The 23,348-nt window shown below is 36.9% G+C and overlaps 3 protein-coding genes and 1 pseudogene across 3 annotated transcripts; 1 reads left to right on the forward strand and 3 right to left on the reverse strand.

Moving 5' to 3' along the window:
• On the forward strand, positions 1 to 4,160 carry LOC103437710 (triose phosphate/phosphate translocator, non-green plastid, chloroplastic-like). Its single transcript, XM_008376206.4, has 9 exons — positions 1 to 655; positions 1,293 to 1,415; positions 1,506 to 1,658; positions 1,883 to 1,968; positions 2,096 to 2,180; positions 2,543 to 2,662; positions 2,755 to 2,823; positions 3,437 to 3,566; positions 3,701 to 4,160. The coding sequence occupies exons 1-9, from the start codon at positions 263 to 265 to the stop codon at positions 3,775 to 3,777; spliced, it is 1,236 nt and encodes a 411-aa protein (XP_008374428.1). The 5' UTR covers positions 1 to 262; the 3' UTR covers positions 3,778 to 4,160.
• A 1,004-nt stretch (positions 4,161 to 5,164) lies between these two features.
• Positions 5,165 to 7,180, reverse strand: LOC103438125 (transcription factor MYB98-like). The gene is made up of 3 exons (XM_008376667.1): positions 6,510 to 7,180; positions 6,269 to 6,395; positions 5,165 to 5,824 (listed from the first exon to the last, which is right to left on the reverse strand). Exons 1-3 carry the CDS (start codon positions 7,178 to 7,180, stop codon positions 5,165 to 5,167), a joined length of 1,458 nt encoding a protein of 485 aa, XP_008374889.1.
• Positions 7,181 to 8,409: 1,229 nt separating this feature from the next.
• LOC103437709 (GDSL esterase/lipase At5g62930-like) lies at positions 8,410 to 11,107 on the reverse strand. Its single transcript, XM_008376205.4, has 6 exons — positions 10,797 to 11,107; positions 10,638 to 10,715; positions 10,008 to 10,148; positions 9,398 to 9,474; positions 9,112 to 9,276; positions 8,410 to 8,810 (listed from the first exon to the last, which is right to left on the reverse strand). The coding sequence occupies exons 1-6, from the start codon at positions 11,040 to 11,042 to the stop codon at positions 8,642 to 8,644; spliced, it is 876 nt and encodes a 291-aa protein (XP_008374427.1). The 5' UTR covers positions 11,043 to 11,107; the 3' UTR covers positions 8,410 to 8,641.
• A 1,123-nt stretch (positions 11,108 to 12,230) lies between these two features.
• On the reverse strand, positions 12,231 to 22,306 carry LOC103437708 (probable boron transporter 2; annotated as a pseudogene).
• Positions 22,307 to 23,348: the final 1,042 nt, after the last annotated feature.

The following is a 23,348-nucleotide window of genomic DNA, read 5'->3' on the forward strand; positions in this document are numbered from 1 at the left end:
ACCGTACAATATCAGAGAAGACGCTCCAGGCCATAGGAATATCCGAGATTTCAAAATTTTGGAATAATACAGATTCCGCCGTATTTATTATATTTATTGAGATTTTAATTTTTCATTTCCGTTGCCTTCCGTTTTACAAAACACACATTTGCTCCTCGTCAACCTAAAATCTCGATCCGTCGACGGACTCCTCGAGGCCTTCCTTCCTTCTCCCTCTCTCTCTCTGCATCTCGCTCTTAGACTCCATTTCTGAGGATCGAAAATGCAGAGCGCTACCTTCACTCTCACGCCGTCCCTCCGCCTTCCGAAGCCTCGGAGGCCGTCGGCGAGCCCCGCCGTGAACTCTAGGTTCGATCCGATACGCGTTTCGGCCTCCTCGAAGCCGAACAATTTCAATGATGCGCTCTCCGCTTCTCTGCCGCGCCGATCCTGGTCTCTGTCATCGTCTTCCTCTGATTTCAAGCTCAGGCCGTGGACGTCCGTGCCGTTAGTCGATTCCGATGCCGGAACGAAGCGTTTTGAGGTTCGGGCCACTGCGGAGACCGCCGACGAGAGCACTGAGTCTGGAAGCAGCTTGTTCAAAACGCTTGAGCTCGGGGCGTTGTTTGGCCTCTGGTTCCTCTTCAACATCTGGTTCAATATCTACAACAAGCAGGTAGTTTTTGCGTATTTTGCTTCTGCTTCTACTTATTGTATTTCTTTTGTTCTTATTTGCTAAATGAGTGATTGCTGTGAGTTTGTCTGCTTTTAGTGAAAATGCATTGTTAGAATCCTTTAGTTTTTTTGGGTAGATTCTGTTTGCTTTGGCGGAATTTACTTTACAGGAAAGTCTGCTCGAATTTATTTTTTGAATTTGAAATGGTTGAAAGCGCTTTTGAGGGTGCTTTTAAAATGGTTGAAAGCGTTTTTGGTGAAAAATATTTTTAGAACTAATCCTTACTCCTTAGTAAAATGTGAGTGAATCTTAGAAAAACACTTTATTGCTTCATGCATCAATCATTTTCAAAGTAGAGTGCTTTTAGAATTCTTTTTTTTCTTTTCTTTCTGAAAGCGTTTTTAGTCATTTTAAAAGGAGTTCTAAACAAACCCGTAAAATGTGCATTTTATTCATTTACTGAATAGAAGGAGATGTAATTTTAAGGTGATAAAAAGGGAATGTAAAGCTTCATGCAATCTACTCCAAATCAATAAAAATTTGAACAGTCCGAAATATAAAGATCGAGATAGGAGTACATTATGTTTGATTACATGCAATTTAGGGAGCATTTGATTAAGGAAACTTTTCTTTACAGGTCTTGAAGGTGTTCCCATACCCAGTAACTGTCACTGGAATACAATTTGCTGTTGGGACTGTGCTTGTTCTGCTTATGTGGGGTTTGAATCTGTACAAGAAACCAAGAGTTAGCGGTGCACAGGTACATACTAGTTTGATTAAGTCGAGGGTCAGATATATGGGTTATTGATTTCCATTTAAGTGATTCTTATTGTAAGCAACTTGTCAACAGCTCGCAGCAATTCTTCCACTGGCGATTGTGCATACTTTGGGTAACCTTTTTACTAATATGAGTCTTGGGAAAGTGGCTGTCTCATTTACTCACACGATCAAAGCTAGTGAACCCTTTTTCTCAGTTATCCTCTCAGCCATGTTTCTTGGGGAGGTAAGGATTTTCATATAGCTTTGCCCCTTTATCTGTCTATATGCTATTTTAAAATTCTTTATTGTGCGTACGTTGACTGCAGTTTTTAGTTTAGTGCAAATGATCCAAAACTTGTTTGAATTCAGAAGACTATGTATCCAATTGTAGGATTTATGGCTTCTATTTTTCAATTGATTCCGAATTTCTTTGCCCAATTTATCTTATATGTCTTGATGCTTATGTAGATACCCACTCCATGGGTAGTTGCTTCATTGATACCAATCGTTGGTGGAGTGGGACTGGCATCAATTACTGAGGTCTCGTTTAATTGGTAAGAAATCACGGTATATTCAAAATGATGCCAAAAACAGAGACAAAGAGCCACAACATCTAGATTTGATTGATGAATCAAGAATTTTGTGCATGCATTATATAATCATCGTTTTGTTTGTGAACAGGGCTGGATTTTGGAGTGCTATGGCTTCCAACTTGACAAACCAATCTCGTAACGTCCTTAGCAAAAAGGTCATGGTTAAGAAAGAGGTAATATATGTTTTCCATAGTTTATGTCAGAAGTACTATTGTGTTGGTTATTGTTGTAGTGGTAGTGAGGTGGTAATTTCTGATTGGTAAGAAAATGAACTGAAAAGAAATGTTCTCCAGATCACCTATTGACCAAGGAATTCACGGTTACTCACCCTTGGATTTGACATCAAGGGTGAAGAATAAATGGACGTGCTTTTAATGTTTTAATCCCATTTCTTGATATCAAATCCAAGGGTGGGTGACCATGAATCCAGTCACCTGAGAACTGGACTCATGGACTGAATATATACACGTTTACTTATTCTATGTTTCTTATTTGTCTTCGATGGCATTCGTAACCAGCAGTTTGTTTTGAGCAGGCAAATATGGACAACATTACACTCTTCTCAATTATAACAGTCATGTCCTTTTTCTTGTTAACTCCTGTGGGTATCTTCATGGAAGGGGTGAAATTTACTCCAGCAGTCCTGCAATCTGCTGTGAGTATCTTTTTACGAGCTAAAGCTTGCATTGCGACAGAGTCATTGTAGATTATACTCGAAACTGATTAACTCTTTCTCTCCGATTACAGGGTCTGAATGTAAAACAATTATATATTAGGTCTTTCATTGCTGCACTCTGCTTCCACGCATATCAGCAGGTTAGACTTTTATCTGGTTTTGTGGTTTAATATCCTTTTCGTTTATTTATCGATTCTTCTGGGCTTCTCATGAGCTTTTGTTTAGAGCATTGAGTTCATTGTTGATGTTCAACATACTTGTCCTTGAGTACTGAAAAAGTATTTTTAGGTAACGGAAAGTCACATATAAAATATCGCTTAATAGTATGTGCAATACTTTCAATCTCTTGTCAAGTCAAATTAACCAGAAAATTCTTCTTAGCTTGTTCATGCCCCAAACTTAACTGCTCACCTTTTATGTTTTTATCAATGATTGTTTATAACTATCTTGAAATCCTGTCATGATCGTGCTTGTGCTGACTGCAAATTTCAATTTTGATTTTGTTTTTCCATTTGTGGGTTCTAAAACTGGGAATGGGATGGGGTTGAGGAACCACCTTAATGAGTAAAATTACTAAATCAGATCGAAAAATTTCAGGGTGCAAAATATGCGAGGAATAGTTAGAACTTAGAAGTGTATTAACTGTATTTGGAACCTTCCTCTTTGATGCTCGATTTTCCTAAACATAGGGTGCTTCCTCTTGTTTTCTGCAGCTTACTCGTGTAAATTGCTGACTATTGGTGAACAATGCAGGTTTCGTACATGATATTGCAGAGGGTATCACCTGTTACTCATTCTGTGGGTAATTGCGTGAAGCGTGTGGTGGTTATCGTGAGCTCTGTTCTCTTCTTCAGGACACCCGTTTCACCTATTAACGCTCTCGGTAATATTACTTGTACCGCTTGATTTTCATTTCCCAAGGACGTAAAAATTGATTTCGTATGCTGGATACTGACTTTAGTTGCAAGAAACGTTTCTTGGTACGAAAGTATAAAATCTTGTTTCAATGTAATGCAGGCACTGGAGTGGCGCTTGCCGGAGTTTTCCTATATTCAAGGGTGAAGCGTATTAAATCCAAGCCGAAGAGCGCTTGAAGTAGCGCGATGAGATTTTGCTCTTTGCTGATGGAGTTGGATGAAAAATTGCAATTTAATTAGGTCAGGCAGGGGAACCTAATTAGTGGTTGGGCTCTTAATATTTTCATGTATTTTGGTTTTTGTTTTAGAATTTCATATTTTTTTGGACCACATGATGTGACGAGAAGTATCATATCCTCCGTTGTCTTCTCGTTTCAAGTTGTAATCGACTTTTTCTAGGGGTTCACCATTTGGGTGTAGAACGTAACCTCGAAAAAGGATTAACCATTGAAGGTGGTGGTGATGGTAGGACAACAGTAAGTATATGTATACATGTTTTGCGACAATGTGACCGTCACACTTCAAAGTCAATCTCTTAAAAAAGCTTTCATTTACCCAAATCAATGTGTGTTGGAATATGTCAAATTATCGATCGCCAAATAACTGCTGGACTTGGGCAACACAAATCAATGTACCTTGGGATTTATGTGACCTAATCATGCTTGCACGTCACGGGCATGCCTAGGTCGGCACGATGTTCAAGTTGGTCTAAAACAACCATAACACTTTAAAACCCTACTTAATTAATAAGTAAAAGCATTATTAGCAACTGCAAGAACACGTAGGTGATACATTCAAAACCCCTTACATATACCGGTGTTTTAAAAAACGCCCCTTGAGACGCGCTTAGGTGGCTTCGGAGGCGAGGGCAACCATGAAATCGCTTATGCCCAATTAAGGTAGGCGTGGTCGAGGCGCGTCTGAAGTGTTTGACTGACGTCCTTTTTTCTTTTAGTTGCAGAAATCTAGATTTTTATTTTAAAGTTTAAACTGAGCACACTTTGCTGACATTTATTACCCTACTATCTTTCTTCCTGTTTAGTTTTTATTTAAGCATCTTTTTACTTGTGAACTTTTGAATGATAATGAATGTTTGTTTTACAAAGTATCATATTTTTTAAGATGTTTTGTATAATATATTAACAAATTTAGGTCTCGTGCACAAATCAAAGTTTTCGCCTAGACGGGATTATGCATGAAACACTTCACTCATGCCTTCGCCTTTTAAAACATTGACACATACATAAGCTATCAGCAAGAGTACGTATATTATGAATAAACTTACATATCCATTATTCATTAATCATAAACCATATATTAACCTCTGTATTATGTTATTGTAATAAAACCGTGTAATCATGATACACCCCTTTCTCTCTATCTCTCATCATGTGATGATCATGCGATGAGAAAACGGAAATATACTTACGGTTACATTCAAAATTCTACCCTACTACACTACCCTGGTAACCAAAACTCGATCGACTTCAAGGCCGATTGCATCCCCCTCTCTTTCTTCAAAATTTATATTAAATATATAAAACTCTATGAAACTTCAGCTTAATTAGTTCACTTGAGAAATCATCTCCACCAAATCCATCTCCTTCTTCACTTCATTACTCTCCAAATCCACTTGCATGGCCATCTGAAAATCCTTCTCATCAAAATTACCCTTATCAACATAACCATAATCAATCTCATTGTAACCATCAAAGTTACTGTTCTTCTCACCAACAGCAGCAGCGCAAGGGATGTCATCGAGCAAAGAATCGATGCTACACCCTTCCTCGAAGATGTTCTCGTCGAAACAAAAATCGGGGTCCTCATTGAAATCGTTGTAGCTCGGAACCAACAGATCGTTTGCGCACAAAAGTCCCACGTTGGTTTGTGGCTGCTGATAAGTAGCTGCAGCTGCAGCTGCTTTAGTGCTGGTGCTGCCACCGTTGTTGTTGTTAGCTGAACTGTTCCTTCGCTGCCTCCCTGTGCTGTTGCTTGCCGAGTCTAGGTTTAAGCTCTTGATGTATTCCTGCAAAATGGAGCCTCTAGGGTACTTTGATCGACATTTTCGCTTGGAATATTGTCGCCTTTTCGTTGCGTTCCAGTGGTTTTTGATGGAGTTTTCAGTCCTTCCGGGCAGTCTCTTTGCAATTTCTGCCCACTTGTTTCCTATTTCTGCATGAGCTTGTATCAGTGTCTTGTCCTCCTCCTCACTCCATGTATCCTTCTGCAAAACAAATAAAGCCATTTGCATCATTTCTTATTGTATCAGATTTGTACCACAACGTTATTACGTCGCTAACTATTAGTAATGTCGCGCTACACAACCATACATGAATGTATGCGTGATTCATGTAGCGTTACTCGTCAAGTGAATGGCAAACCCAAACGCATAATTCACGTAATTAGCATGTCTAGTTTTATAATGATCATTCATGTTTGGGATTGCATAGAACACTTATGCTCATAAGTGCTTTTACTCAAAATCCAAGTACTTCATGAAAACACACTTGGAAGTAATTCCGGGGTAGGTACTTCTCGATCTTATGACACATAAGCACTTCTAAATTTTCAGCAAACATAATCTAAAGTACTTTTGGCTGTTATAAAGCGTTTTTCACTCTTCCAGAAACAATCCCAAACAAGCATAAGTCAGTCAATTATCGAATACCTTGATGTCAGGCCTTAGGTGGTTATGCCATCTCTCCCTACATTGCTTCCCAATTCTCCCAGGCAACATCTGAGCAATGTGAGACCATTTCCTGACTCCAAATTGCTCAACAAGCTGAATTAAGAGCCTGTTTAACACAAATTTGACATCATTAGAGACCTTAAACTACCCAAAAATGCAGTTTAAGTTTTAATCTTTCAGTTTTTTACTCCCTTTTTTGGTGAAATCTTTCAGTTTTTACCTATCTTCCTCGGTTGTCCATTGACCCTTGACCACATTTGACTTCTTTCGACCTTTCACCATTGACCCCCTTGTTACTCCGGTAACTTTGCTTTTGCCATTCATCCCAAATTTTCTGTAGTATCCATTTTGGTCTGCATTGTTTATGCAGGATACCTCATCCGGCACCGAAAAATTCATGGGTTTAATATCTTGAGTGCAATCCAACGGCAGGAAATTAGTTGCACTCCCATGAGATGAAGTTCCCACCGCATGATCAAACGGATTTGATGATCTGTGATGAGTTGGGAAATTCAAGTAGGACCCACCTTGGAAGTTGTCCAAAACTTGGCCATGTCCCCCATTGTTTTCTGCAACATTTGGAGGCTTACATTTGTAAAAGTTCACATCTTGATGTGATGAATTTTGATCGTAGGGGTAGGATGTGTCGCTGTACGGATCAAAACATGGGGTGTGGGTCCCAAACATAGGGTTTGAAGAGGAGACATTGACATGAAATTGATGATCAAGGTGGTGAAAATCTTGGAGGTAATTGTAGTTTCTCTTTGAAGACGAAGATGTTTCAAAGAGAAACTCGTCTTTCATAGCATAAGGTTTGACATAGTTTTCCGACGCAAACAATGGAATGTGGATTTGGGAGACGAGTTTTTTTCTGAGCTTGTTGAGCTCCATTAGAGATGCTCTAAGCAAAATGCGTTAGGGTTTAGTAGTGAAAAAATGGGGCAGCTTCTGTTTTGGGAGCTGTCACCATTGTACTTTTGTTTGCTTAATAGGTGGAGGAGGAAATGCATTTATTGTAAAGATAGATCCTGACCGTTGATCTTGCTTCATCCAACGGTCAGGGTTGGTTGCCGCAGCTAAATTTACATACTTTTGCCACAAGTGATTCTTTGTTGGTCTCAAATTTTGGGTCCTATAAATTTCTCTTTAATTTGTTATTATACCGACTGTAATTAAATCTATTAACTAAAGTTCTTAAATATTGTAATGGCGTTATGTAAGGTTATTCAGTCGGAAATGATTTTGGCACCCCGTTTTCTCATCTTACACACTATCTTAATGGAGAAATAATGGACAAAAATAATAAGGGTGTGCAGAAGCAAAAATTAGTTATGTGAATTTCATCTTCCTTGTTTAGGGCTTGTTTGGAAGTGCTTTTAAAATGATTGAAATCGTTTTTTTATGAATTGTTTTTTAGTTCCAAAAGTGCTTGAGTGCTTCCTGCAAGAAGCACTAGTTTAGGTGTTTTTCCATGATTCACTTGAATTTTTACTAAGGATTGGCTCCAAAAGCACTCTAATTGAAAGTGTTTTCCATCATTTTAAAAGAATTTTCCAAATCAGCCTTTATTTTGTTCCCATTTTGGTTTATGGTCAAAGAAAGTAAAAGTCAATTAAAAGTCAATTAGGACAAACTTGAGAGTAAAAAATCGGTTTTACTCTAATCAATGAAGTTAATTTAGTAAAAGTCGTTAAGAAAGACTTCACTCTCAGAAGCTGTCAAATTTATTAGAGACTTAATCGCCACTGTTAATTGCAATGGTTTGCATAACGCCAAGCATTTTATTGCCTCTTTTGCTTAACCGTTGCTCATTAAATTTAAAATTTAAAATTAGGAATGTCACACCTAATAAAAGGTATAAAAGAGCAGGGAAATACCCTCTTGCGCTCCCGTTTTCTCTCTCTGCATTCTTCCCTTTTGCTCTAAGCCCCTCAGATTGAATAAATCAAAAGAGAATCAAGGGCTTAGAACAAGAGAGCATAATGCAGGGAAGAAAAATGGAGTGCGAGAATTATTTCCCTAAGAGCATTTACGTTGCACCCGAGGTCCTCTGTTCGGATCCATCATCCCCAATATCGCTCGTACCAAAGACAAAATGCCAAGCAACCCACAACTCAATCTACGAATACAAAATAGATTTCACTCTTACAATCTTGAATGAACAAGAAATGGAAAAAAGTTTCAGGTTTCCCATAGAGATTTTGTTGTACATACTAATCAAGCAGATAGGGAAAAAAACAATGACACTTCTCTAGGTCATGTCTCCAAAGGAAGCGATGTGTTTCGGTGTGAATGCCAACATAGCATTTGACTCTGAAAAATTGTAAAACTTGAAGCAATCGAAAATTTTAGTTATATGCATCGTTGCTGGAAAGCTTTCTCAGGGTTCTTCCCGTCAATTTCTGAGTGGTGAGGGAAATCATGAGGCATTTCCGTGGCAGAAAACCATGCTTCGGTGAAAACTTTGACGACTTCTTGGTGGACAACAGCATTGCCTTCTGGTGTTAGGTGTAGCCCGTCACTGCAAAGGAAGAAAAATGGATTAAGACAGATTATTCAATCTCTCACACAGTCAAACACTTCAAAGATGTAAATTAAGTCGTTTTAGGACTAAATTAGAGAATATTTATCTTCATATAACTTCGATCCCCATTCTAATGATCACAAAATTCATTTAGATGATCTTGATCCGACTATTATGGCAGAATCTAAGGCATTAATCAGTAAATAGTGCTTCTTTTGCAAGGGAAGATCTGGTTGCAACCACTTGATGCTAAATTGTTTCATAAACTGTACAAGTTGAAGCTTCAAAGATGGCAAACCTTAGAAATTTCTTCTGCCAACCCTCTGTTTCCTGCAATGTGGACCAAAGATTGATGGAGCGGAGACCCATTTCTTCAGCTAGCTCAATGCACTTCTTTGCATAAACTCCTGTCACTTCATTCGTCCTTTCTGGAAGTTCCCTAGCATCCTTACCATATAAAGATCTGTGAAACCCAATTACATAATCAAAATGTTATAGGTACCAATCACATGAACGTTGCGAAGAGCAACAAGAAGACGATTATGTGTGTGTAGTAAATTTGAAATGAGAAGAATAAATCATACCGTGCATATTCATTACGTCCATCCTCGTCAACAGGTGGTGGAGTAATAAGCACAATCAAAATGGTGGGGGAACACTCCTGCAATCAAAACCCCTATATGCGATGAGATGTGGGTCAAATAATTGACCTTAAAATAGTTGCCCCTCAGAAAGTCTCAAGATCATGCATGAACACAATCGGGAACTCCAAAGACCCAGAATTCACGGGAATAAATAAGTGATCATATGCAATGAACTAACAGTTCTATGTGTGATTCAAAAACAAGCCCAAGGAATCGGAAAAGACATTCTACGCGAGATTATGGTATTGAGTATTGACAGAACATTTAGAAAGAGACGGGGGCAGTTATGTTGGAGAGGCGATGATGTGAACACAACTGAGAGTCAAAGATGATAAATGAGCCGATGCTTGCAGTGGTAGAAGTTGGGTTATCAACCTTATACCATTGATAGTTATAGCTCCTTTGGTCCTTCCAAAAGTAAATTACCCACGATGTCGTTCTTATACAAGCTTATCTTATACAAGTTTAAAATAGCATCTATCAGACAATAAGGATGAAAACTGAAATGGAAAAACTAAAATATTCATAAGAAAGGTAAACAAATTTGAACCTTCAGATGAAGAACAAATTTTCTGAGATTCTCCTTGTACTCTTCAAGAGGAACATGTTGCCGCTCGCTTGTTCTGCCTAAAATAGCCGCGTCATTGGCCCCAAAGAAAATTGTGGCAGCAGCAGGAGGTTTATCAGAATCCTGCACATTCACATTGGGATACGGTCACTTCCATAAACGTTTCCGCATCAATCCAATCCTATCCTTCTATCACATATCGCGGCCATCACTTCTACGATTTTCGCATAACACTTCCAAAAATGGGGGTAAGACTAGCCGACATTCACCTCTCCCAGACCCTGCGTAAAGCGGGAGCCTTGTGCACTGGGTACGACCTTTTTTATATGCATACTATCACATATCTAATCTAACATCTCAACATGACAACTTGATTTACCAGCAATACTATCAAATACTAGCAAACAAAGACATTGACTTTCTGAAATCAAATGCACAATGAGAAACGTAAATCAATACGAGCAAGAAATCGAACAAAAACCCAATTTAATTAACAAAAAACTAGATAGAACAAAACCCAATAAATGCAATTCCAATGCCAACAAACCAGAAAAGCTTTTACCTTTGAAAAAGATGCAGTAAAAATTGCAGAGAATGCAGAAAAGAATTTACCAGAGGAAAGAGGTTCTGCAGCAAGAACAAAGCCCATCTCGTGTTGTACCCGCCATACCCACGAACTTTTACATCGGCCTATCAATCCCCATCACCAAAAATGACCAACATTTACTGATTCACCATAACAGTTAGAGAGAGAGAGAGATAGATAGAGACCTTGCGGGAGTAAGAATCGGCTAGAGCAGCGCCCCAGCCACCTGATTGGAAGGATTGTTCGGTGATTGAGTCTCCGAACAAGACGATCTCAGGCCTCATCGCTCTTGCTTCTTCTTCCTCCCTGCTCCTACGCTTTTTACTGTTGACTCGTTCGGTTGACGGTTGAGACTCGTGTTTCGTACGTAAAACGACAACTCGTTTCTTAACACGACCAAATAATAGCATTGTTCTTTGTAGATTTGGCATCTTGGACCCTCTACGGCTCCATTAGTCATTTTCCATCCAAGAATATACCAATGTGCATTTGCACCAACAAAAGTGATGTAGAAGAAGATAAAGAAAATGCCACTTAGTATTACAGTCCTATGACATTCTTTTTCACTCGTAAATAAGAGGTTTTAGATTCAATTCTCGTCAAATGCGAATTTGAATTATATTATTTCTAGTTTATTGTAATCACCAATTCAATATTTAATCAAACAACCGTCTGTAATTTCTATCAAACTGGTGGATTCCAGACTTTTGGTTCTTTAAGGAATTATGCTTGTAATCCTTTGTTTAGTGATTGTTTGTTAATTCTTAAGGTACTAATTAAATTTCTAATACCGCTCTATCTCTTTCATGTTTTTCATAATCTACTAGCATCTTGCCCCACGTTAAGAATGTGTGTTGGGTGGGTTGATTAGTATTGCACACGAAGTGATGTGATTGATTTCACATTCCCGTAATAATGTTCTTGAGGTGATGAAAGAAGGTGATGAAAGAAGGTGAGGTAACGAATTAGGACTAGAATATGTTTGAATTCTCCTCAACGTGACAAAGAAAAAAAGCAACATGCGCACGAGATTTTTTGTTCGAATCAGGTGCTTACACATTGAAAGTGTCACTAGTTTTACATTAGCTTTGAATGGCTTAAAAGTGACCCTTAAACAAAGGTGACATCTTCATGGGAAACTTTAGTTAGGTATGAGTGCTGGGTTGCTGGGTCCCCAAAAGTGGGTTACAATCTTAATCCGTACCATAAAACTGAGTGGAAGATAAGCTTACAAAACAAAAAGGCCACTTGGGAGATACTCCAAACCATTTCCAGTGGAGAGTAAGCATGCAATATTCCACCAGTTAATGCAAATCCTAGATCATCATCATCTGTCGAGTATTTATGCAATCTGTTTCTCATCGCCATCAAATACCAGTCAAAGTTTTGGAGTGGTAAACATGAGTTGCAAAATCATAGTGGCATGCATGATAAGAATAGAAGCTGATTCCGAGAATATTCAGTTCAATCCTAGGCACCAAACGAGCGGTTCAAGTCACGAGCATTCAGACAGATGATGCCTGAGTTTTGCGGTAAGGTTTGGTGAATACAACGGATTCAGTGATTTTTACTTCGGAAAACTGAAAACCGAATGATTAAAAGAAAACGCTGGTATGAACTTTCGGAAACATTGAGATAGACTGCATATTTCGCATTTAGTTTGAATGAGAAAATTATTACAGCTCCTGCATTATTGTACTCATCTTCTCTGCCCACCAGATAATCGAGAGACAAGAACATTGACAAACGTCGTACATTATCACGAAAAGTTAGAAACACACCGAAAAAGATGACACTTCGTTACACATAAACTTAGTACATAACCTCTCGAGACCATTGCCAAAAATAATCTCACCAGAGTCGCAATTTTAGCTTGAAGAACCATGAGAGCTTCGTCCAGAAGACTCTGTTGTTTCAAGTCCCTGTCCGCTCGGTCGGGGGGCTTCTTTCTCCTCTCAGTCCATTTAAACGGGGGCTGAACACTACCTGTGACATCCGCGGGCTACCTTCTGGAGGAGTAGGGGTCAAACTTGATGCTTTTGGACTGTGAGTATGGCGGATCTCACCACGGCTTCTTGTGATAATTTCGTCAAGCATCTCCCCACCGTCAATGTTGGTGGTTCTTGATTGAAGATCTAGATCCTGTCATGCATAGAAAACATCAGCATCGGCACAAGAATTTCAAAAAGATAAGCTAATGAAGGCTTTCTATAAGCACTTTAATAGGATAGAATCTGAATAGCACATGTTCTAATCTGATCCAAACTTTGGATTTGTACCCCTTCTGATCGAAACTCAAGGTCCAACTCTGGTTTATTTTCGTGATATAGAATTCAAGATGTTCACAATTTTTTCACATATGAACTGAATGAAAGGATTTCGATAACTCACTTCAAGGGACAGGTTGAGAGTAATGGAAGGGGCTTCCTCATATTCTGCAGCATCCAGGTCTTGAAGGTGAGCTCTTTTGAAAAACTTGGGGAGAAAATACTGCCGCACCGGGACTAGAAGCATGATCAACAATGGGAATAGCACCCCAGCAATCGGGATCCATGTTAAGCCAAAACACAAAAGCAAGTAAGCCGTCTGGAACAATGTGAAGGCCACAATTGTTTTGAAAGGCACAATCTCAAGAAAGGTTCCATGATTCTTCTCCAGCACCCTAGCAAGATGGATGATGGTTACCATTTGATGATTTTTCAAAGATAATACTAGTCATGATCTAGATAAAGAAAAACGGTAATATTTAAGTCTGAGGAAGTTAAATTTTAAGATTCTAAAACATGTTTCCATGCACCCGTATCTAGAAATTCTAAAGCAAACCATGTGGTATAATTTCCAATATGCAATATGCGGAAGAGTATTTAGTGAAAGAATCGTTGTTACATTACAAGGGAAAGCACCAACTTACTTGTATCTTCGACTTGGAGCAGTGAAAAGAAACAATATCCTCTCCCAAAATTGATTTCCAGGCAAGCTTTCGATCGCCATGAAAGCAAAATAACCCCAAAGAACTGATGTTGGGATTTTCTTCAAAACAGGCATAGCAGCTACACAACAACCAGCCATCAATGATTGAAGCAGATTGCTGAGACGTTGCTCTTTTACTTCAATGGGCAGAAGATCGTCAATATCCTTCTCCACATCAAAAAGAGTCTCATCAACAGGGGCATCAATGTAGCCAGCACTAGAGGCCAATTGGACTGTGGATTCCTTCAGCTCTTTTAGTCCCTGTTCGAATCACAAATTTTAAAGCAGAAGGATAAAAGATATAAACTTTTGTATCAATCATGAATAATGTAGTAGATATATTTACCAAAGCAGATGGAAGTTGGTAGGCTAGTGGAGTCTGCATTCCGTTGTATGTATTTTTCATGCTCTGGTATAAATCACTCAAACTCGAATTTTTGCGTATACTATTTCGAGCTGTTGATGCAAGCTTATTCCGCAAAAGCTATTCCACAGAAAAGAACCGATCCACTCTATTAATTAACATATTAAAATCACAATAAAGTATTCACTATTGCATAAACAGACACTCGAAGGGGAAGCAGAAGAATGACTGAGAGAAGTCCTCTCGGTGAGAATCAGTAGTAGCAGGGTGAGAAACAAGTATCAAGAGTCCTAATATCCATATATTGACCCATCAAATGTCTCCAAAAGACACTAATTCACGCAAGCTTGTATGCTTATCAAAATCTTGTGAGTGAACAATTCCGCTATTTAAAAGACAAGCTAACTATCACTACGCAGAAAACTATACTACCTGATGTTTTAGAGTAGCTAAGCTTTTTGTATGCATAGGAGATTGTGGGATTACTCCATTGGAAGGGGGAATGCCAATAAGCCCACATAACATGACCTGGAAGCAAATAATCGGAATTTAAAGGAGAACTTTCAAGATATATGAGTAGGTAAAATCTCTATCTCAATTTAGCTTGTCTGGAAGCAGCTTACCAGAAAACCCAGAAGAAGAAGGTCATAATGATATGAAGCCGGTTTCTTTAGATTAAATTCCTTCTGTTGGGCAAGTTGAGATGCAACACTGTGATCAAAGTAGTAGAGCACAGCGATCATAGTTGCTGGTATAAATGCTCCAACTATATATAATGGAGGTACATTCATCATCTCCTGCACAATTAAACAACATGAGTACGTAGCAGGGATTTAAAGGAAAGAGAGCACAAAGTTGGCAACATCCAGTTAGATATAAGGCTTAGATGTCATGGAAGTGTTTTACAAAGTGTTCGGGAAATAATCCCTACAATCTCACCTTGATAACTGTCCAGTTTGAGTATGCACCAGGAGACCATGGGTTTGGACTGAACAATCGTCTTGGGATTCCTCTAGGGACATCATTAACTGGTATGTAAGATACAGCAGTCCAAACAAGCACCATGAATGGAACTCCATAATCCGTAATTAATCCCCGTAGCCAACCTATAACATTTGCCAGACAGGAATGTTTCTAAGATATATAGTTGACATAGTAGACATACAAAACTGACCATTCTCAGAGATTCAATTAAACCTTTCATCAGAGAAATAGAGATGCATTATAAATGAATATGATTTGATCTTTCAACTTCTTACTAGAGCTCAAAAGCAAATTCCACGTACCTGTTCCATAACACCAGGATCTAGCTTTACGGCTTCTCAATGCAGTTAAAAGCAGGCCAAATGACAGAACTAGTGCAAACATTCCATTGCCAAACCGCCAAGAAGGTTGGAGTGCAGTCTGATTAAGATTTTCCCTCTCGGGTATGCCAAATTCCTCCACAAGTCCCTGTAGAATGGTTTCATAAGTTGAATTCAAAATGAAGAGAATAGTTCTAGAGCATAGAAGTATAGAGATCATGGAAATATAATCTTTTTGTTCCCGAAAATAACACCACGCCAGAAATTATTGAATTGAGATATCCTTTTGGAATTCATGTATAATTAAATCTCAAAAGGTTTAAAACTCTAGTATACAACATTAAAATTGATAAATTAATAGTAAAGGATTATAAGGAAAACTCACCCTTATGGCCTGCTGCATAAAAAGCATTGCAATTAACAGGCCAAACAATTCACCAGCAACACGCGTAAACCTATTTATAATAGAGCACGCACCCAGAACCGCCAGCAAGAATAGCAAAAGGGCTGTCCACATACATACCCTAGATACCCATACCATGGGAAAAAAATGTTCAGTTTCATCAGAAAATCAATTGCTTTGTAATGTTAAGATTTCCAGAGTGTTCTAGAGAGATACCATCCAGTCCAGGCTAAGAAGAGTTCCTGCCCCAAATCCTTCTGGTCCTTAGCAAAGTTGAACATAAATGTATACATCAATACCGTTGGCTCAGCCACCCCTAGTATAAGCAGGGGCTGTCCTCCAACAATTGAGTGGATAATGCCACAAAGTGATGTGGATGCAAGAGTCTGTACAGCAGTCAAGCTTCCATCTGTAAATATACATAAACACAGCACTTTTCAGAAAATTAACTCCAAAAGAAAAATTCTAAGAGGACACGACAATCAAAAGGGAAGGAAAAATAAAAAGGTATTGTTCAACTTGTATTTCTTTCGAGCTGTTCCCCAAAGGAGATAACTGGAATTGCTGAAGCAAAGAATATGTATGTTGTTGGCGCCAAGATCCTACACAAAAGAAGATAATGGTCATAATAACTTGAGTAAGGTACAATACAGAAGTGCCAATATGAAATTTGTTTGGACAAAAAACGTCCTAAGCTGAGATGCTTATCAGATGATTTTCATTAGAAACATAAAAGTATCATGTTTTTGTGATATAAAAATGAGAAATACGACGTTCACGAACCTGATTCCCGCGCGTAAACCACCAGTCCAATCCTGTTTGTAGCACAGAAGTCTCCCCTTGAGGTCATTCTTTATCCCGCGAAAGGGAACAAATGTTTCTTCCATAATAAGTCCAATACTTTGGAAACAAGAAGAGAAAGTAAACTTTTCTAGTTCTTGCTTTAGGATGTATATATAAACGTACGATATTACGGGCAGACAGAGAAAGATTTCTTGACCATCATAGAGTTTTGAAGGTGAAAAACAAGCGGGAAAGAAAAGTGTTGAGTCATTGGATTGTTGCAGTATGATGGACCCTTAATGAGGTCTATATATGAATGAACAGATACAGGAAGTGTGAAATTTACATTTCAAGGAATCAATAAAGAATGTGGTATATATTTCTATGAGAACAAAAGAACCAGTTGGCAAATTGAGCTACTTAGATTCCATATCTTGCACGAGCCAAGGATTAGCGAATCAAATTCACTGTGAATCAATCAGGAAGTTTGAAAATTAACGAAATGAGCTAGCACTTCCCATGTGCTCAAGTCACGCTACTAGCGGTACACTTGGACAAAGCTGAGATCCATCCCTTCGCTTATCAGAAAAGGCACCTAACTGTTACCAGGTGCATGTAAATGCTAAAATACCAGACATTTGGTACAAATTTGCGAGCTTTAACTGGCGAAAATCGCAATCAAGTTCCAGACTTTGAGGGTTTCACAGCAAGAACAAGCAAATTAGCGAAAACCCATCATTGTAAACAGCATTTGGGATAGTTTAGAACAATTTTAAGCAAATGGGCACTCACAAAACACAAGAAAATGCTTCTTTTTTACGATAGAACAAAACAAAAGACTCGAAATTTGGAAAAAAAAAAACTGGACAAAGGAAGTCTATGCAGCAAGATTAGCGAAATCCCATGACTGAAATTACAGATAATTTAGAACCCCTTTGAGCAAATGGGCAACCAAATAGCGAAAGTAACAAAGAAGAAAACTTTACTCGAGATTACATTATTCAAGAAAAACCCTTTGCCTTTTGGGAGTGGAGCAAAAAAAGCGCAGAAAATTCAGAACTCACAGACGATGTGTAAGCTTGCAGCTACATCACCTGGGAGGTAGCAGAGTTTTCTGTATAAAAATGGCAGAAAGCCGCAGAGAGAGTGAGACACCAATGTGCTCAGAACAGCAGCTACTGATTTCTGAGTGAATAAATGGCAAATGAGAGAGAATTAGAAGGGATTTTCGTAAAAAAAATATAAAAAAAAAAAACTCCGGAGTGAAAGGATTTTCGCTTGAGTGAGATAGTGCTAGGTGGCTACAAATGTACGACTCTCTCTCCCTTGGCATTGGATTATATACAGAGTACATGATGAGTTGAGAGAGACAGAGTGGGAAATATAATAAAAAATAATTTTTTTCTTGAATGGTAAAATAACAGTAACTGATGCGGTATTAAAAATATTTGTATCACTGTTAAGTTGCATTGAAGTATAGCTTATCTTTGAGGGATACGATGCGCTTTGACACGACGGTTCATATTTTTTGTATAAGAAGACTCAAAGACTCTTTAACTGATGTTGATTAACATCACGTAATTTATACAAACTTGAAGTTCGTCCTCAATTATCGATAACATGTGTGTAATTTCTACAGTATAACAAAATCACTATCGCTTGTGTATATGTATATTTTTTATGAATGGTCGGTATTAGAGTTTTGGCTCTCCACTTTCACACGGCACAGGCCACTCACTTAAGGGAAGCTGAAATTAATTAATTGGATTAAATATGTGGGTGAGAAGTGGGAGATGGGAACTGGGAAGACAAAAGCAGTCATGCAACTGAAAGCTTTCTGCTACCTGTTACAAAAAGATCCACGAAAACAGAGAAAATTGAGGAATTATGTTTTAGGCTTCTTCTCCATTTATCAACGTTTTGTTTGCTTTGAAATGTGTTGAGATTTTTCCTTTTTAATAATTTCTGTCCACTTATAATACCTTTTTTTTCTTCTTAATTATTTAGAAGTTCAGTCCACTTATAATATTTTTCCTTTTTTTTTTTGTCAAAATAATATTTTTTTTCTTTTTAATGTGTTGAGATTTTCATTAATTTGTGGCTATTTTTTATTCTAAATTTCGGCAATGACCTTTTTTTTCTTTTCAAAAAATAGAATAGAGGCTAATAACCAATCGATTATATGAAGTATGAACGCATGCGTGTTTGTATGACTTTACTATATATAAGGTTAACTGAATGCTTAGCAAACAAAATTAACAATCATATATATCCCACTTTAGAATTCGTTTTCAATCGAAGAGAGACAAATAAGGTAGTTCATCGTCTAGCAAGATTAAGTTTGACACCAAGTCTCGTGGTTTGAGCAACCTCTAGTTGTAATCTCTCATATTCTGTTTGAGGATTGTATTACTAATTAACCGCGAGATATTTTTTTTTTTCTCTTCGACCTGGTTGAAATTCCCGACAAGATTTTTATCGAGGTTCATTGTTAGTACTATATTCTCTAGTTGTATGTATTCCATTTTATTTAATGAATTTTGAACTAAAAAAAAATTAAGTATAACCCCCCTTTCTCTCTTGTACTATCTAAAAGATATTGTTTATAGAACAATACTTAGCTATTCAAAGATGAGTAGGAACTCCTATTCAAAATTTCTCAAAATTGTTCGTTCTCAATTTATAGAACTTCGTGTTTATAATTAGAACATTTCATATTATAAATTACCCTATAAAGATTTCCTCTGCAAAAAAATGAATTAAAACTAAGGTCGTTTAGTCATCAAACTGTTTAAAACAAATGAACGGTATTGCTAAAAGCATTATGAATCATCTATGTATTTGCTACAATATATTGCCTAAACGACCTTAGTTTTAATTTATTTTTTACAAAGATGATATTTACAATGTGATTCATAGTATGAATGGTTCCGATCATAAGCACAAAGCTCTGTGATTAAAATACTAAGAGTTTTGAGTAGGAGTTCCTACTCATATTTGAGTAGCCAAATATTGTTCTTGTTTATATTTTAATCTTCTTTTTAAAGGAAATAAAAAGTGAGATAAAAGTTGAGCCAATAACAATCAATGTATTTACATCAAGCTTTCACTACACATCGGTGAAAGGTTTTTAGTTTCCAATTGTGATAAATGATGAGTTCAATACTAATTTATTCTTTTAGTTCTTAAATTATCAATGTATCGTTGTAAACTATTGTTGAATGATGATGTAAAAGCAAAAAAAAAACAAAATAAATATCCAATGATGCTGTAGATCAAGATTGAATTGATATATATTAAAAGTTAAAGAAACATCAATGAATCTAGGTTTTTTTTTTATGGGAATTAATTCATATAGGTTGAATTGGTATATATATCTGGAAAACAGTAGGTTAAAGTTTTCATGTGAAGAGTTGCAAATTATTCTCGGTGACCATGCATATAAAGTCCTACGTTTATAAGTAATTGGTTGAATTTGGATATATACTTGGCTACTTGCACTTTTTGATTAATTTTAGTTTTAGTAATCAATGATCCTAAAGAATAAAGGAAGCTCTTAAGATCGAACACTACATAAAACATGGCATGAAAGGAACACGGGGAATACATATTAATATGTTTGAACTACAGTTATTAGTACTGGTCATCACATATATATATATATATATATATATATATATATATATATATATGAAGTCTTTAAGAGAAGGAATCCTCATTTTTTTTATAAAAATAGGGATTAGTTGTGGGGTCCACACCACATCGAATTTTAACGATCCAAACCATCTATTTTTCAAGTTGTACCTTATAGATCATCCTTACAAAATATTAGCCAAATAGGATATATTTAAGGCATCTAATTGGGTTCAAATAAATGAATGAATACTTTGTTATATAAGAAACAACAAAATTTGATCTTGATAATTAAATAGGCAAATAGTTTCGGATTGAATTGAAATTTTGCAAGGATGCTCTATGAATCGAGACTTACAAAATACACGGTCGAATCGTTGAAATTCGATGTGAAGTGGGCCCCACACGTAATCCCCATTTTTTTCAAAAAATGGGGATCCCTTTGCATAATATATATATATATATATATATATATATATATATATGTTTCTGACTTTTTAGCGAAATGGCTCTTTACTTTGGTCTCTTCAATGAAAATCGATCGAAGTAATCCTTGAGTTTATACACCGTAAATCATTATGGTCATTTCATCTAAAAGTTGTCCGTATCCTCGTTAAATTGTCACGTGAACAACCACATGACCACTTTTTTAAGGATGTTTTGGTCAAATCAACATCTCCACTTAACGAGAATATTGACATATTTTTCACAGAAGGACTAAAACAATTCACGGTTGACAAACTCATAGACCACTTCTATCGATTTTCATGTTAGTGACAAATGTAAGAAGTTTACGTCAATCTCATGAATCATTTTAGCTATAAAGCCTAAGTTTGTTGACCGACTTAGTGGGATTTTGATAATATATTGGAATAATTTATATTGTTTGTTGATCATTGATCATGAATGGAGTTGGCTTTGGTAAATTTTACCTAAATATTCCGATTCGATGGGATACAATACCTTATGCACATAGAAAGACATGAAAGCAAAGATGTTGAAGTTAAAAAATGGAGCAGAATATATGACAAAATTGACAACCCATATCAAGATATTTTGATTTTGATTCCGCGTATTTTTTCCCGAATAAAATTGACCCACTCCACCTCAGTAGTTCCTCTCTTAGAAGATGCTTTGTGCCGCCTTACGAAATCAGTAGAGCAGATTAACCATGCATGCATGCTTTACTTCACACCTATGAAGAGGAGATATTTTTTAGTGTGTCTGAAATACGAAATAGTACATTACGTGTTCACCATTTGTATGAAAAAATTAATAACTTAAAAAATAAATTTCCTCCACTTATAATATAATACAGATGGTGAACCATCCGTGTTCCGAGTACAATAATCATATTAGCGATTGGTGTAACATAATTTTATGGGGAAACGGATTCAAGACCCCCCATACGCTATACATACATACGCATGGACGCACACATTAAAGATAATGCTGAGAGACCATCTGTTAAACTATATTTTGTAAATCATATGACGTAGTTGTTGACATTGAAATATTACTTACGTGTTGATTAAATTATTTATTTTTTACTAATATGTCATGACCCAAACCCGGAGTCGGTAATAAAAACTCGAACCCGAATTCAAAACGTGAGTTAAAAACTAAATAAATAAAGGGAAATTGAAACAGGTTGGAAAATGAACTCCTCTTATAAAAATAACTCCAAAATCCTTACAGGGTGTACAAAAGTAATAAATTAAAATCCTTAAAACCCTTATCTAACACAACCTTGTGTTGTTCATTAAAATATTAATATCTTGGAGGATCTCGGAGGGCCAGATGGCTAAACCGATCCCTCTGGCCAGCCATCGGTTAGAGATGGACTAATGTCCCCGTGAGCAGTTTATATTTATCCCTCGGATTAATGCAACACTAAAGTTCTCAAGCTCCATGAACATCTCAAGTAATTTCTTATACAATATATATCTCATCATAAAACATTTACACAAAATCCAACATGCTTGATTTAAAATAGATAGAGATTTGAAATATAGAAAACCCACAATAACTCATGGTTTTCATTTATTAGAAAATAAGAATATTTTAAATACATTACATAAATCACTCACCTTGATCGATAGCTAGAACCTCGGCAAGACAAGCATACAAAGAATCTCCACACCCTAAACCCTATTTCTTTCTCTCTTTACCCTCACTCCCTTTCTCTACGTTGAACCTTCGATGCATGCTCTGCATGTTTCCTTCTCTTTATGCTCCAAGAACAATGGTGCAAGCAAAGCTCCTATTTATACTAGGAGAAGACGGCAAAGATTAAGCCATTTAATTGGTTGGAAGTGCAACGCATGACAGCTAGACCCAGGTTTTTTCTTAAAAATCCGATACCTCAAGCAATAGAGTGGTGACTCACCTTAGTATCTAACAGCTCTTGCTTAAAATTCATGAGCCACAGGACACATGTCCTTTGGTCATCACGTGTTGGTCAACATACAACTCTAGTTGACACACACACACACACTCACACACACACACACACACATATATATATATATGACAACTTATAATATAATTATAGAATACAGGTTCTCACATAATAATACCTCACCTAATTTAAAAATCATATGACGTGATTGCCTACCTAACATTACTCATATTCTAAACGTATGCAACTTCATAGTTATGTGACTGCATCATGCATCATCCAATAAATATGATATATTTTTCTAAATTACAAACAGGATAAGTTGGAGCATTTTATAGTGTCACTTTACACACACACACACACACACATATAGGAAGCCTTTAAAGGAAGAGATTCTCATTTTTTTGTTTTTAAATGGGAATTAGTTGTAACTTGTAAGGTCCACAATACATCGAATTTTAACGATCCAAACCGTCCATGTTTCAAGTTGTACCTCATAGATCATCCTTACAAAATATTAGTCAAATCAGAAATATTTAAGACATCTAATTGGGTTCAAATAAATGAACGAATATATTGTTATATAAGAAACAATGAAATTTGATTTTGATAATTAAATAGGCAAATGATTTCGGATTAAATTGAATTTTTGCAAAGATGATCTATGAATCGAGACTAACAAAATAGACGGTTCGGATCGTTAAAATTCGATGTGGAGTGGCCCCCACACCTAATCCGCATTTTTTTCAAAAAATGAAAATCTCTTTCTATAAAGGGCCTATATATATGTGTGTATGTGTGTGTATAATTAACAAGGCATGTATATGCGTGCCTTGTTGCGATTGGACACTGCATTTTCTGATGTGGAATTTGCCAATT

The sequence above is a fragment of the Malus domestica genome, chromosome 06, assembly GCF_042453785.1.
Source record: "Malus domestica chromosome 06, GDT2T_hap1".
NCBI lineage: Eukaryota > Viridiplantae > Streptophyta > Magnoliopsida > Rosales > Rosaceae > Malus > Malus domestica.

Bases quoted from the DNA above. Each gene is read 5' to 3' on its own strand.
- LOC103437710 (XM_008376206.4), top strand. From the start codon at position 263: ATGCAGAGCGCTACCTTCACTCTCACGCCGTCCCTCCGCCTTCCGAAG. The intron at 656-1,292 runs GTAGTTTTTGCG...TTTTCTTTACAG, and splicing joins TCAATATCTACAACAAGCAG to GTCTTGAAGGTGTTCCCATA. The intron at 1,969-2,095 runs GTAAGAAATCAC...GTTTGTGAACAG, and splicing joins ACTGAGGTCTCGTTTAATTG to GGCTGGATTTTGGAGTGCTA.
- LOC103438125 (XM_008376667.1), bottom strand. From the start codon at position 7,180: ATGGAGCTCAACAAGCTCAGAAAAAAACTCGTCTCCCAAATCCACATT. The intron at 6,396-6,509 runs GTAAAAACTGAA...TGTGTTAAACAG, and splicing joins TGGACAACCGAGGAAGATAG to GCTCTTAATTCAGCTTGTTG. The intron at 5,825-6,268 runs GTATTCGATAAT...TTTGTTTTGCAG, and splicing joins ACCTAAGGCCTGACATCAAG to AAGGATACATGGAGTGAGGA.
- LOC103437709 (XM_008376205.4), bottom strand. From the start codon at position 11,042: ATGCCAAATCTACAAAGAACAATGCTATTATTTGGTCGTGTTAAGAAA. The intron at 9,277-9,397 runs GTATGATTTATT...TGGGTTTCACAG, and splicing joins GGACGTAATGAATATGCACG to ATCTTTATATGGTAAGGATG. The intron at 8,811-9,111 runs GTTTGCCATCTT...CTTCCTTTGCAG, and splicing joins TGGCAGAAGAAATTTCTAAG to TGACGGGCTACACCTAACAC.